The sequence below is a fragment of the Mirounga angustirostris genome, unplaced genomic scaffold (assembly GCF_029215605.1).
Source record: "Mirounga angustirostris isolate CCGP_5_RB_7025 unplaced genomic scaffold, mMirAng1.0.hap1 SCAF_1, whole genome shotgun sequence".
NCBI lineage: Eukaryota > Metazoa > Chordata > Mammalia > Carnivora > Phocidae > Mirounga > Mirounga angustirostris.
This window is the reverse complement of record NW_026991709.1, coordinates 102,246,264-102,262,033: the sequence shown is the minus strand read 5'-3', so window position 1 is coordinate 102,262,033 and position 15,770 is coordinate 102,246,264. Positions and strand designations below refer to the sequence as shown.

General features: G+C 34.9%; 1 protein-coding gene across 2 annotated transcripts in view; it reads left to right on the top strand.

Annotated features, from left to right (window-relative positions):
- SMC4 (structural maintenance of chromosomes 4) overlaps nucleotides 1-15,770 on the top strand; it is a 37,769-nt gene that overhangs the window by 13,556 nt on the left and 8,443 nt on the right. For both annotated transcript variants that reach the window (XM_064585772.1, XM_045903460.3), the window contains exons 8-17: nucleotides 2,052-2,192; nucleotides 2,957-3,107; nucleotides 4,336-4,500; nucleotides 6,472-6,705; nucleotides 8,523-8,708; nucleotides 9,940-10,101; nucleotides 12,484-12,709; nucleotides 12,790-12,866; nucleotides 13,711-13,863; nucleotides 15,050-15,176. In XM_064585772.1, coding sequence (XP_064441842.1) covers nucleotides 2,052-2,192; nucleotides 2,957-3,107; nucleotides 4,336-4,500; nucleotides 6,472-6,705; nucleotides 8,523-8,708; nucleotides 9,940-10,101; nucleotides 12,484-12,709; nucleotides 12,790-12,866; nucleotides 13,711-13,863; nucleotides 15,050-15,176 — 1,622 coding nt within the window. The remainder of the gene's footprint in view (nucleotides 1-2,051; nucleotides 2,193-2,956; nucleotides 3,108-4,335; nucleotides 4,501-6,471; nucleotides 6,706-8,522; nucleotides 8,709-9,939; nucleotides 10,102-12,483; nucleotides 12,710-12,789; nucleotides 12,867-13,710; nucleotides 13,864-15,049; nucleotides 15,177-15,770) is intronic.

The window sequence follows — 15,770 nt, the reverse complement described above, 5'->3', positions numbered from 1 at the left end:
ACATTTAACCAACTGAGCCACCGGTGTCCCATACCACATCTTTATCCGTTCATCTTTTGATCGACACTTGGGCTATTTCCATAGTTTGGCTGTTGTAAATAATGTTACAGTAAACATAGGGGTGGATATATCTTTTCAAATTAGTGTTTCTATATACTTTGGATATAGTGGAATAACTGGATCATATGGTAATTCTCTTTTTCCGTTTCCTTCCCCAGATTTGGGAAGTTTTCAGCATTATTTCTTCAAATAAAATTTCTTCCCCCATTTCTCTTTCTTCTCCTGAGATCCCTGTAATGCTAATGTTATTACACTTGATGGTATTGCTGAGTTCCCTCTCCATTTTTTATAATTTTTTTCTCCTTTTCAGCTTGATTGCTTTCTATTACTCTGTCCTCCAGGTCACTGATCCATTCTTCTGTTTCTTCTGTTCTATTTATTCCTTGTAGTATATTTTTAATTTGAGTTGTTGAGTTCTGCATCTCTGGTTGGTGTTTTTTGTTTCTTTGTTGAGTGTCTCAGTGAGATCCTCTGCTCTTTTTCTCAAGTCCAGTTAGGATCTTTATGACCATTACTTTATCTATCAGGCATATTGCTTATCTCTGTTTTGTTAGCTCTCTTGCAATTTTTGTCCTGTTCTTTAATTTGGGACGTAATTCCTGTCTTTTCTTATTTTGTCCAACTCTGTTTTTCTGTGTGTTAGGAAATTCAGCTATGCCTCCTGCTCTTGAAAGTAGTGACTTTATGAAGAAGAGGTCCTGTAGTGTCCTGCAATGCAATGTCCCCTGTTCACCAGAACTTGACACCGCAGGGATGTCTGTTATATGTGTTGCATGTGCCCCACTGATGTGGCTAAGCCACATTTGCCTTCAGTCCAGTCTGCAATGGTTCTCTCTGCCTTTTGGGCAAGGTTTGTTCCCTGTGTTGTTAGTGCGTCAATCTGGGGCCACTTTGGGCTTGAGTTGAATTAGACCAGGAATTTGCCAGAGATGCAATAGCACTGAACTGCAGGACACTTTCCCTGTTATCCGTTGAGCTTTCATTGGTAGGCAGGGCCTGCAGCCAGACCAGATGTCTGCTCCCAGCCCACTGCTGGGGTTTAGTCAGACTGGTATGTGTGGTTATCTTCCCTTCTCCCCAGGGCAGGTGTCACTTTGGAGCAGTGCTGGCTCCTGTCTGTGCTGCTTGCTGCTGGCTTGTGGCACCACTTTGGATGGGCTCTGGCCAAGGGCATATTGGAGGGGTCAGGACTGCAAGAGAATGGGGGTATGGGGCAAGCTCTTAGCAAGATAGGTGGTGAGTCTTGGCATTGCAGTGGTTCACACAGGTATCCCTGTATCTAGGCTGGGAGATAGAGGAGGGATGGCTCCTGCCAGCTCCTTTGTTCCTGGAAGAATCTCCTAAAGGTGTCTGCCCCTCCAGCACATGCTCTGAGATTAGTAAATAAATTTCTTTCACATAAACCCGTTTTTCAAACTGCTGCTTCTATGCTCTATCTCCTTGTGGCTTTTTGTTGTGCTGTCTCTTTAAGGGTCAGATCTCCATGTCCTCTTACCCTCCCCTCTCTGCCTGCTGATTTTTTTAAAAAGTCCCAGGTGTGACACCCCACAGATTATCAGAACTCTCCAAATTAGCCCCCCCCCCCTTCTCAAAGCCAAATGTTATGGGGATTCCTCTTCCCCATGCCTGGGATTCTTGATGTGAGGGTCTGTTACTCTCCTTTTTCCATGCTTACGGCACCCCTCCCAAGGACAGTCCCATGGGTCCCTTTAGTCCCAACCACGTCTCCGCCTTTCCTACTGCATCTTCAACGTGGCTGGCCTCTTCTTTACATGTAGCTCTGGAAAGTGTTCTGTTCTGCCAGTCTTCATCATTTTCTGGGTTTACACTTATGTGGGTGTTACCTAGTTGTAGCCTTAGGATGAGGTGAACTTAGGATCTTCCTACTCTTCTACCTTTCCCTGAAGTCCTCGAAGTTGACTTTTAAGTATCCTACTTTTAGTTGGGAGGTGGGTTATGTATAAAAAAATCTCTGATTTTTTTTTTTCCAGTTATGATCTGCAGAAACGAATTGCTGAAATGGAAACTCAAAAGGAAAAAATTCATGAAGATACCAAAGAAATTAATGAGAAGAGCAGTATACTGTCAAATGAAATGAAAGCTAAGAATAAAGCTGTAAAGGATGTAGAGAAGTAATAATCTTTTGGAAAGTATTAGAAGTGTTTGGGTTGAGTTCATGTTTTTATGTGTGTGTGTGTGTGTGTGTGTTTATATATAAACTTACTGCCAGCACGTAAGTGTAATGCTTTTGCCAGCATATAAAATGGTTTCCCTTTCCAAACAGGAAATAAATTAATTGCCCTGTATCCAGTTGATTATTATAAATCGAATGTCCAACACTGGTCTTAAAATAGCAGAGGATGCTTCCCCCTAGCGGCAGAACTCAATAACACAAAACATCACATCAAAAATAAGCATTTAACCTGACAGGTTAGTTGTCTTAAAAATAAACAGTCCACAAATCTAATTGAGGTAAAAGTAGGTCATCATTTACTCTAGATAGGCTTTTTTTTTTTTTTTTAAGTCTTATCATGATCTTTCTCTGTCAGTATTCAGTGACACCAGTATCTCTTACCTATGTGATTTTTTTTTTCTTTAAAATGAGTTTTACTTAAGTTTATGGTAAACTCTCGCTATACCCTGACATTATAGTCACTCAAAAATGTAGTATTTCCTATCTAGCTTAGAAGGGCAAAACAACTCTCATAATCACATCTTAATGGCTCCCTCAAATTTAGTGGGAGGTGCAGATCAGTTTGAAAATGGATAGCTGTAGGATCTTCCACCTCCTTGTAAGAGTTTGGTCACGTTTACAGCAGCAGTGTCCTAGGCAGAGCATAAAACATGGCTTTAAATGAATATCCAAAATAGTGATGTAATTCTCTTTATTTGCTAGGAAACTGAATAAAATTACAAAATTTATTGAGGAAAATAAAGCAAAATTTACACAGCTAGATTTGGAAGATGTTCAAGTTCGGGAAAAATTAAAACATGCTTCAAGTAAAGCCAAAAAACTGGAGAAACAACTTCAAAAAGATAAAGAAAAAGTAGGTTTTAAAAGAATCTGAATATTAGATCTAATTTTCATTATTTTTCATGGATGTGCCAGTCCCTTATTTTTAAGAAAATGGGTTAGTATTCTGAATATTAAGTGTTTCAGCATTTATCTCTGAATGTGATTTTTTTTTTCTCCAAAGGTAAATATTGGCATTCATTGGCCTTGAGTTTTAGAGCTTATTTTTCTGTGACATACATTATTAGGGAAATATTTACCAAATTAGCAATTCTATTTGATCAACAAAATAGTTTTCTTTTTCTTAGGGTAATGGTTTAAAGAGATGTTTTTGGTTATGTATTTTGAACTTTTAAAAATATTACCTGCCTCCTACAAAAGTCAAGTAAAGCGTATCAGAGTAGGAGTTCCCTCTTGGAAAGGAGGGAAGGGAAAGCTCAAAATTCACAAGGAGTTGATTAGCTATTCTGAGACTTTAAAAACAAGTTCGGACCAGAATGCCTAATTTCCTAGGAGTCCCTGATAATGAATTGGGAGTCCTTCATTGTATTTCTCCAAATGCATTTGTTTACAAAATACTTTCTGCTCAGTATGGGAATAAATCTTGTGTGAATCAGTGTTTTGAGGGTCATCATTTTGGGAAATATTGAACTCTGCTACTAGGTAATCAGGATAAACAAAATAACATGGATATGAGAGTTAACCCTTAAATTGGACAGACTAGGGCAATTTATAACTTACAGAAGTATTAGCTTTTAGGCATCAAATGTCAATAAGTGCTTATTACCAAAAGGTATTAATGGAATAAGGTACTAGTCCTACATAGTGACTTTGGAAGGGTAACATGAAAGATTTTAGGATTTCAGGGAGGCCAGGGGTTATAAAAGTAATCTGCGGTAAGTTACAATATTCCATGAAGGACAGTCTGGGAAATTCCATGTAGTCAGAGTGTATTAATTAGTGAAGAAGGGTAATTACAGCCTGAAAGTGGAGCAGAAGGAAGAAAGACCTGATGGCCAGCTAGGGAGGATTTTCTTCCTTAACAAATGAGGAATTCATAGAATTAACTTTTCTACTAAACTGAAAGCACAGAAATGAAGTAAATGGTTAAAGTATTTGCTAAAGCCAGCTAATTCAAGTCTGATTTACAAAGGAAACCACAGATAGGAGGATGCTGAGAAACAGTTTTAAATAAGTCAAATATTGATGATACTAGATAGTCTCAAGGCATATGCTCCTGTAAATTTATTTTACAATCTTAGGTTGAAGAATTTAAAAGTATACCTGCCAAGAGTGAGAAGATCATAACTGAAACAACAACTCGAAACAGTGCCCTTGAGAAGGAAAAAGAGAAAGAAGAAGAAAAATTAAAAGAAGTTATGGATAGCCTTAAACAGGAAACACAAGGTCTTCAGAAAGAAAAAGAAGTAAGATTCTTTATCAGTTGGTGTTTATTTTGGTGACTTTTTTTTTTAACTTAATGTTTTTGCGTAATAGTAAAAACTGAACTGCTGGAAGGATTTTGGACTTCTGATATCTAATGTTCCTAAAAACAGCCTAGACTCTTTCCCCTTTTTGTTTTCTACTTTCCCATTTTAAAAAAGTTAATGAGAATTTATGGTGATGGCAAGAAATGTATCATGTCAAATACTTTGTTATATGTCATTCTTTAAGTCTGTTGATTTCATCAAATAGTCTTTTTCGTCTCCTTTTAAGTTACCAAGAAAATAATTTAATTGGTTGACACCTATGAAATCATGGAACCACACTAACAACAGGTTGATACCTACCTTTCTTTTCTCCTGTAGCACTTGTATAATAGTTTAAAACCATGGCTCTTGAGTCAGTTCTCAGTTGAAATCCTACATCAATCATTTATTACCTCTGATCTTGCATGGGTTGTTATGTCTTCAAGTCCTCCTCTCAAAATGGAAGAAAATATTAACATCTTGTGAATCTTCGTGAAAATAAAATGTACATATTTTTACGTAAAGTGCCTAGAAATAATGAACTTTAGCACTTCACTAATAAAACGAGAGTGTGAGGTGGTCATATCTGAATAGTCCTTATACCTTACCGTTCAGTCTTACCTGCCCAACAAGAGTATAAAGCACAAAGCTTATCTATCCTTGTTTATATTCACCACAGCCTTTGACAAAACTGAGGTTATTGAGTAGAAATTATAATAGTAATTGAATTGAATTGACTTATATAAGTAAATTATGTGAGGCTTACATACATCAGTTACAGACTTCTATACAAACTTTGTATACATCAGTAAAGTTTTCTTGGGTTTTGTGGTTTTTTTGTTTTAAGTTACAGATTTAGCAGATTCTCTTTTGGAACAGGCACGTTCTAATGCCGCACTACAAAACTTTACAAGTAGGATGCCCATGTGATAAAATGGCAGTAGATAATGCAATAGCTTTCATGATATAATACTTTATGGATACAGATTTTCACATTTGCTCATCTAATGCATACTGAGTATTTCTATGTGTCTTGGCACCCTGAGTTAATGACAAAGCCAGGACATACATCCAAGTGTCTTCATTCCTCAACATAATATAGTAGCTGAAAACAGAGGTTCTACCACTTAAGAGTGATTGCATGACTTGGAGCAGGTTATTAAAACTGACCTCATTTTCCTCAAAATGAGCATGATGATGGTACTTACCTCATGAGATTGTTATGTTAAAGAATTCATACATTCAGAATAGGCCTAGAACATCAGGAGCAGTGTGTGTGTATGTTAGTGTTCATGATTTTCACCATCAAACATTTAAACTGATGATCTGATGACTTTGCACATAACCCCTGGTCCTGGGCCTATTCCCTTACGTGTGAAAGGAAAGGATTGAGCTTTTGTAAGGGCCTTTCATATGCCATTATTCTAATATATAGATCCTTTCTACACAGTCAGTTATAGTAGCCCATATTTTCTGCTCACTTGTCAAAAAATAACTAGTGTTGAGGATTACCTGGACTTACCTCTAAAATTTACAAAGATTCTCAACATAAATATACTTGAGGAAACTGCTGAATAGTCCTTATACCTTACCATCAGGTAAAGTAATGTAGAAAGACCAGGGATCTAGAGTTTAGACTCAAGTTTTTCTTCTTTGAACCACTCTTATTGTTGTTTTAATCTCCAAAATGAGCGTATTTATATCTAGTTCATTAAGCTCTTGTGAAATTAATTGGGAAGAGACTTTATGTGTTGTGAGTGAACATTGGCAACTAGGCAAAAACTACTAGTCCAGTTCAAATTGTAAGAATTATTTTTATGTATTATGTTTGTAGAATCTCTAAAGCTGAATTCAACATGTATGGTTTCCATTTCAGCTTAGGTTTGAAAATGTATTTCAGATTTAATGGAGTCCATTATATTTTAACAGAGTCGAGAGAAAGAACTTATGGGTTTCAGCAAATTGGTAAATGAAGCACGTTCAAAGATGGATGTAGCCCAATCAGAACTTGATATCTATCTCAGTCGTCATAATACTGCGGTGTCTCAATTAAGTAAGGCCAAGGAAGCTCTAATTGCAGCTTCTGAGACTCTCAAAGAGAGGAAAGCTGCAATCAGAGAAATAGAAGCAAAACTCCCTCAATCTGAACTGGAATTAAAGGAGGTAAATCGTTGCTTCTGTATTTCATCAACCCTTGTTATCAATTTATATATTTATATATATTTTTTCTAATTTAAACATCTGAAGTGACTGATAGATTTACCTTTTTCATTTAGTGTAATCTTCCCCAAAAGACTGGAGTTAGTATTTCAGTATTCAGTATGAATTGAGACTATCAAGGAACTATATTCTCCCCAGAGTGTCAAACAGTAAATAACACTGCTACTGCCACCATTATTTCCCACAGAAATAATTTAAACAAAGAAAGTTTGTGTTTCCCTAAATCTAAATGTAGACAGTGTATGCAGGGGTAAATGAAAAACCTAAATATATCTGTAAGAATGAATATACATACCATCTATCTTAGTATATTTTTTCTGGTTTTGAACTTAAGGATACAGTTTTTTTGTTGTTGGGACTGCATACTGTTTTAAACTAATCAAGATAGCTACCTTAGCTCATTAGGCATTCCCTTCCTTATCCTTGAGTGAATTAGGTCTCTCAGGAATTTCACAACTTTAATCTCCAGAGCCTCATTGGGTAAGATGGCAATAGAAAATGCTGTTTGAAGAGAAAATGTACACTATTTGGTCATCAGGGAATTTCATGACCAATTAGAATTTATTTATTTTTAAGATTTTTTTTATTTATTTGACAGAATGCAAGAGAGGGAACACAACCGGGGGGTGGGGGTGGGAGAGGGAGAAGCAGGCCTCCCACTGAGCAGGGAGCCCAATGCGGGGCTCGGGCTCAATGCCAAAGGCAGACGCTTAAGGACTGAGCCACCCAGGCGCCCCGGCCAATTAGAATTTAAATGTAAACTTACATTATATCTAGTGGCTACTTCTATCTTGCTGGTGATTCAGTTTATTTGGGGATAAATTATATTTATAACTTGAGCTTTTACTTGATACTGTGACTGGTAATAGAGGTAATAATTTAAAGCCAGGAGATAGGGAGAATGTCAGAAAAAAAGTGGCTGCTGTAACTTAAGAGATTGAGAAACTGAGTTTGGGGTTTTGTGTACATGTGTATGGTTTCTCTTGTTGACAGCCTGACATTTTTGTATAGCAGTAATACTATTCATTTACCATGTTCTCTTTCATTTCAAAGCTGTGCATTTTGGGGGTGCATGGGTGGCTCAGTCAGTTGAGCATCCAACTCTTGGTTTCAGTTTGGTTGTGATCTCATGGATGACGGGATGGAGCCCCAAGTAGAAGGGGGAGATCCACATTCAGCAGGGAGTCTCCTTAAAGATTCTTGCCTTCTGTCCCGCCCCCCTCCCCATGGGCACATGTTCTCCCTCTCTAAAATAATCTTTTTTAAAAAGCTATTGTTTAAAAAAAAATACATATATAATAATAAATATAAGTATCTTTCATTATTTAGAATGCAAAGCACAGTATAACCATAGTCCTGCCCAGTAACCCATATTCTGGGTCCTGTACAAAGGTCCATTTTTGATTAATGTGGACATTAAGAATTAAGATACACTGGGGCACCTGGGTGGCTCAGTCAAGCATCTGCCTTCAGCTCAGGTCATGATCGTGGGGTCCCAGGAATGAGTCCCACATCAAGCTCTCTGCTCAGCGGGGAGTCTGCTTCTCCCTTATTATTGACCCAAATAATTTATGTTCCTTTAAAATTGGAAAACTCATCCATATTTCAAACCCAGTCTCAACGGTTACAAGATGGAAGTTTAGTTCTGGTTCAAGTATTTATTATTGGTCTTTCCTTTTTTTATGAGGCATTGCAACTGATTCTGTGCTGTGGTTGGGCATATGCTTCTGGGATTCATTTTCTTCACTTTACACTTTTAGAAAGAAAAAGAACTTCAAAAACTTACACAAGAAGAAATAAAATTAAAAAGTTTGGTTCGTGATCTTTTCCAAAAAGTTGAGGAAGCAAAGAGTTCCTTAGCAATGAATCGAAGTAGGGGGAAAGTCCTTGATGCAATAATTCAAGAAAAAAAATCTGGCAGGATTCCAGGAATATATGGAAGATTGGTAAAGTAGATTTATTTGGAAATGACTATATATTTTTCTTAAGAAAGATATTGTAAATAATTTTCTTTCTTTGACTTAAAGAACTGTAATACTAAGTTATTGTACATGGAATAACATTTAGTTTTAAAAGACATTGATTTTTAAACACTTTGCTCTTCAAGCATGATAAAATTCTTTGTGGTATCGGTTATCTCATATTAAAAGGAAGTTTTTTCTTTTGTAGTTTCAGATAACTATCATTTTCGTACCAAGAAAACTAACTAGTTGTGATAAGGAAAACTAACAAAACCACTTTATTCTTTTTTAAAAAAATAAGAATTTGATAAATTCTGTGTTTTATACCATTATATTGAAGGTTGTGGCTAGAATGTAGGGAAATCAACAAGGGATAATATAGAAACCCAAGACTAGCAGTACTGGAGACCGTTAGTGCCCCTGAACTTGAAGAGGGAAGGGAACTGTAGCCATGGCTAGAAGCTGGCCAGAAGGAAATGGGGAAAATATTTCAGCCCCATTCATCTCTACCGTGCCATCCCTAGCTCATTGATACCTCACATTCTCTAAAGCTAAAGAACCAAGGGGGCCAGTTAGTGTAGTTCCTTAGTCAGCCTTCCAGAGAAGGAAGCAGAAAAAGAATGATTTGTAAAGGCAAATGAAAATTACCCAGCATAGTTTCTTCCATGTCTTCATGTCAGGTGACTTCCACCTTATTTTCTTGGGAGATAATGTGATTCTATTCTTTTGCTCTCATGGAAAAATAAAGTTAGTCTGTGGATGCTGCTTCATGGCTAATAGAGAAGTAGGCAAATGTGTTTCATCAGTACCTATATAATCCTAGCTGGCTTTCAATAATTAAAAATTTTATTATTCTAGAATTTATTTTGCTTAAGCCATAGTACTTTTACGGTTGAAAGATTTTAAAATCACGTGTTTTCATGCAACAAACAGTTCTTTCATTTTGTGCTCATTAATTCAAATTCTGCATATCTATAAATTTTTTTTAAAGGTATGTTTAAAAACTACTCGTGATTGCCTTTGCAGAAGGGGAAGGTTGAGTGAGAGGAACACATATTTTTCATTGTGTACCCTTTTTGTGTTTTTTAAACCATGCATAAGTATAGTTTTTCAAGTAAAAGTAACAAATCTGTAGAAATTGTAATGAAATGATCCTGTGCCTAATTTCTTACTGATTATATGCATTGATTTTTTTTTTCCCCTTCCTCTTAATTAGGGGGATTTAGGAGCAATTGATGAAAAATATGATGTTGCTATTTCATCCTGTTGTCATGCATTAGACTACATTGTTGTTGATTCTATTGATACAGCTCAAGATTGTGTGAACTTCCTTAAACGACAAAATATTGGAGTTGCAACCTTCATAGGTTTGGATAAGGTGGGTATTCATAATAAGCTACCTGTAATTTAATTTTAAAGTGCAAATTGCTTTTTTATTTTGAACCCTAGTTTTTTTCTTTATAGTTATTTAGTGAACACCTGATACGTTTTGAGGATTATTTTTAGGTCCTGACGTCATATAGTTGTAGGAAAAAACCTTATAATACCTCTCCTAAAGGAATATACGTTCCAATATTAGAGTGACTGGTAGTTATATTTTTCCCATTATCAGTAACTACTTTTAAAAAAACAAAACCAAAAATCTTTATGTAGATAGAAGTCACAAAAAATAAAATATGCCATTTTGAAGTATCGAGGTCAATGGGTTTTAGTATATTTATAAGATTGTTAAACCATAACTACTAATTACAGAATATTTTCATCACCCCAAAAAGAAATCTACTCATTCACAGTTACTACCTATCTCCCACCCCCCACAACTTACAATCTACTTTTTTATTTACTTGTTCTGGACATTTTGTATAAATGGAATCATTCAATATATAGGTTTTTGTGTGTGGCTTAGATTTTCAAAATTTATCCATGTTGTAGCATATATCATCAGTTCATTCCTTTTTATTGCCAAGCTGTTCCATTGTGTGGATGTACCACATTTTGTTTATCCATTCATCAGTGATGAACATTTGTGGTGTTTCTATGTTTTGGCTATATGGGTAATGCTGCTTTGAACATTGGTATGCAGATTTTTGTGCATACGCATGTTTTCAGCTTTCTGGTTAATACCTAGGATTAGAATTACTGGGTCACCTGTTAACTCTTTGACTTTTTGAGGAACTGACAAACTTTCCCACTGTTGCTACACCATGTCCTACCCATAATTTATAAAGCTTCCAGTTTAATAGTCTCCACGCCCTGTGTGAAGCCCAAACATGGGGCTTGAACTCTCAACCCTGAGATCAAAACCTGAGCTGAGATCAATAATTGAACACTTAACTGACTGTGCCACCCATGCGCCCCTTTCGTGGTTTTGATTTGCATTTCCTGATTATTAATGTTGAATATTTTTTCATGTGCTTATTGGCCATTTGTTTATCTTCTTTGGAGAACTATTCAAATCCCTTACCCATTCCTTCATTGGTTTATTTGTCTTAGTTGTAAGAGTTTTGTTTTGTTTTATGTATTTTGGGTGCAAATCTCTTGTCAGATATATAATTTGCAAATGTTTTCTCCCATTCTGTGGATTGTCTTCCCTTTCTTGATGGTTTCCTCTGAAGCACAATTTTTTAAATTTTGATAAAGCCTAATTTTTTTTAATTTGGTTTATGTTTTATCTGTCATATCTAAGAAACTACATAATCCAATGTAAAGTTTTTACATTTAGGTTTTTAATCCATGTTAATTTTATAATACAGTAAAGGGTCTAATTCTACTCTTGGATGTGGATGTCCAGTTGTTCCAGCACCATTTGTTGGAAAGACTATTTATTCTTTCCCCATTGAATTTACTTGGCATCCTTGTCAATTGACCATAAATGTAAGGGTTTATTTCTGGACTCTTCATTTATCTGTAGGTCTATCCTTGCATTAGTACACACTGTCTTAATTACTGTAGTTTTGTAAAAAGGTTTGAAATCAGGAGTCCTCTAATTTTGTTCCTTTGTTTCTTTCTTAAGTAGGCTCCAATTCCAGCGTGGAGCCCAGTACAGGGCTAGAACGCACAACCTTGATATCCAGAGTCAGATGCTTAACTGAGCCTCCCAGGCACCCGAATTTTGTTCTTTGATATCAAGATTGTTTTGGCTATTCTGAGTCCCTGTAATTTCCATATGAATTTTAAGATCAACTGCTCTGTTTCAGGGCGGGGGGTGGGGGGACGCAGGTAACTGGGATTTTGATGCAGGTTGCATTGAATCTGTAGATCAATTTGTGCGGTATTGCCATCTTAATAATTTTAAACCTTAACAGTCCACGAACTGAGGATGTCTTCCATTTATTTGGGTCTAAATCCATACCATAATGTTTTATAGCCTTTACTATACAGTTTTTGTGTTTCTTCTGTTAAATTCCTGTTTTGGAGGTTTTCTGTCCTAAATATGACATTATAAATGGAATTTTTAAATCTCATTTTTAGTTTATTCATTACTGGTGTATAGAAATATAATTTTTGTATATTGATTCTGTATCTTACAGCTTTGCTGAAATATTAGGTTTAATAGTTTTGTGTGTGTGTATTCCTTAGGATTTTATATATCATCTGGGAATAGAATTTTACAGTAAGTCTTTTAAAATAATAGTAAAATAATACTCAATTATGCAGATATTCAGAACCTTATATACATGTTCTTACATGATACACATGTATGTATGTTACATAAATGATACCTGAAAGAAATGATTTTTTTTTTTTTTTTTAACTTTAGATGACCGTATGGGCGAATAAAATGACCAAAATTCAAACTCCTGAAAATACTCCTCGGTTATTTGATTTAGTAAAAGTAAAAGATGAGAAAATTCGTCAAGCTTTTTACTTTGCTTTACGGGATACCTTAGTTGCTGACAACTTAGATCAAGCCACAAGAGTAGCGTATCAAAAAGATAGAAGATGGAGAGTGGTGACATTACAGGGGCAAATCATAGAACAGTCAGGTAATCATTTTTTTTTTCCTGCCATTGAGTTTATTTAATCTTGTTAGGGGAGACAACTAAGTCTTACTTCTGTTCTGTAGGTACAATGACTGGTGGTGGAAGCAAAGTAATGAAAGGAAGGATGGGTTCATCAGTTGTTGAAATCTCAGAAGAAGAGGTCAGCATATATAAAATTATAGTCAGACCTTTTTTATTAAGCTTATTGATGTGTAATATGCATACTATAAAATTTAGCCTAAGTGAACTCAGATTTTAAGGTAACAGATTGAATTTTGTATAAATGACATAAGATGTGGGAATTTTTTTTAATATAAAACCCTTTAAGGCTCTAAAAATAAAACATGTGAATTAGAAAGTATATGCTCAACATATGTATCTTTCTAGTATTACATTTGGATCATATGGATATTTCATAATTTAACCACTCACTTATTACTTGACATTTAATGTTTTTTCACATACAGTTATTGCTGCAGTGCGTAATTGTTTTTTCTGTTTCAAAATAAGTATAGCAAAGACTTCTAATGAAAATTTCTAAATTTTATTTCAAAATATTTGACATGACCCCAAGTATATGAGAATGTCAGAATGTCTAGAAAAAACTTCTGTGTTCTGTCATCCTCTTGGAACACTGCACTTTTTTATTCCTTAAAAATACATACTTTGATGTTCTAGATACCGAACTTTTTCCAAAGAGATATACCTTGATTTTTTTTTTTCCACCCATATTTTGAAATAGTTGCTATCCTTCCACTTAAAAATTTTCATGGTGTAAAAGGTAATATATATGGCACTTAAAATTATCTTCCGCCTCAGATTCTGTGATGAGGAAATTAGTTTGACCATCTCCTAAGCTTTAGGATTGGGAATTGTAACTGGGTTTTTGGTTTTATTCTAGTCTTTAAAATCAGAAATTTTGATTTTCTTCATTCATAGGTTGATTTGGCTGCTAATCTGAAATGACTCTTGGAGTAAACTTACTTCACTGGTATTCTTTGTAGGTAAATAGAATGGAATCGCAGTTGGAGAGAGACTCTCAAAAATCAGTGCAAATCCAGGAACAGAAAGTACAATTGGAAGAAGCAGTAGTTAAGTTAAGGCATAATGAACGAGAAATGAAGAATACACTAGAAAAATTTACTGCAAGCATCCAGGTACTCTTGTCAATATTAGCTAAAACTGTTAGAATTCAGTAGCATTTGGCAGAAGCATTTTATTGTTTGCTTATAATTTTAGAATATAAAGGAAGAGAGTGGGCCTCTAAATGGAAGTCCTGTGTCTTGATTTCATTTTCCTGAGTACTAATGGATAAATGTCCTGTTGCGATTTTGCTCTAACCATAGCTGTTCTTGGTTTCCATTTATACTCCATGGCGTCTTCCCCCTAACACCTATGTGAGCCTTTATTTTCATTCTCTTTTCAAAGTAGAATGCTTCTTAATTATGAAAAAACATTGATACTCACTACTTAAAAAAACAAAAAACAGTTAGCAGAAAATACCCACAAGATTATCACCCTTAATTTTTATGTATATGCTTCAACTTTTTAATAGAAATACTTAGTCTTTGTGTATGTGTTTATATTTATGGTAGATATGGATATATGCATAGATTTTTAATGAGTCATACTAACTTTTCTAGTAAATCGTGGTTTCTTTCCAAGCCAATGTAAATTTACTTTGTTTGCAGCTGCATTTGAGCATTTTGTTTGTATCACAATTTGATAAGTGCTTTTCCATGTTATGAATATTCCTGTTTAAAATACCCTTGTCAGGAGCACCTGGCTGGCTCAGTCAGTGGAGCATGAGACTCTTTATCTCAGAGTTGTGAGTTCAAGCCCCAGGTTGGGTGTAGAGATTACTTAAAATCTTTTAAAATAAATAAATAAAATATCTTTCTTAGATATATCTTTATACACTCATCCAATTATTAACTTAGGTTAGATTTGTAAAATTATTACCCACTATGTGTACAGTGTTTAAGGCATTATTGCATAATGTCAAATTGTTCTCAAAAGGATGGTTCTGATTCATTTACTTTTAATATTAAGCATATGCAAGTAATTGTTTTTCCAAGTCTGAACACTAGGTGGTAGTCTTCGGTATATTGTAAATTTGCTAATCTGCACCAGAAAATGGCATTTTAACTTGTTTTTGTGATGAATTACAAATTTCATGTGTTTGTTGGCCTTTTTCATGTTTTATATTAATTGTTCATGTTTTCTGCCCTTTTCCTGTTAGTATTTTCTTCTTAAAGATTTTAAGTGTCTTTATTTCATTCAAAGTATTTAAGGCAAATGTTATTAGTAAAAATATTGACCTATGTTAAAATATTTCTGTAGCGTTTATCAGAGCAAGAAGAATATTTGAATGTCCAAGTTAAGGAACTTGAAGCTAATGTACTTGCTACAGCCCCTGACAAAAAAAAGCAGAAATTACTAGAAGAAAATGTTAGTGTTTTCAAAACAGGTATGTTTAAGGATACATGCTTATACATGCTTGCTTGCTTTTTTTTTTTTTTTTTTTTCTGAGATTGTCAGAAATAAGTTTTTTTTTAATGTTTGGAATGTTTAAACATAGCAGTTTATAGAATAAAAATAGCAGTCACATACTTCTGTGCAAGTCACTGCTCTGTTTCATGGTTTCTATTATTTCGTTCTTAAAAGGTTATAAAGTAAATACTATTAAGTACTTCATTTGACTGATAAGAAAACTTAAGCACAGAATGATTTATACAATTTGCCGAAGGTCATATAGCATGTGGTGATAGAGGAATTGAGGACCAAGGCAATCTATTTGCAGAACCCATGCTCTTAATTTTATACTTTATATATTTGGCGCAATCCTTACCCTTCAAAATAGTAGTTATTTTATAGATTTAGGAAACAGTATCAAATAAAAGCATACAGGAAATAAGTGGTATACACATGAAGAAAAACAGTCTTTGTTTGAGAACTTAGAAAACATGTTTTTCCTTCCAGAACTTTTTCTTTGTATACGTGTAAATATGTAAGTGTTCCACCAATATCATAAAGCAAGAAAGGGAATTCATAGGCTTATAGC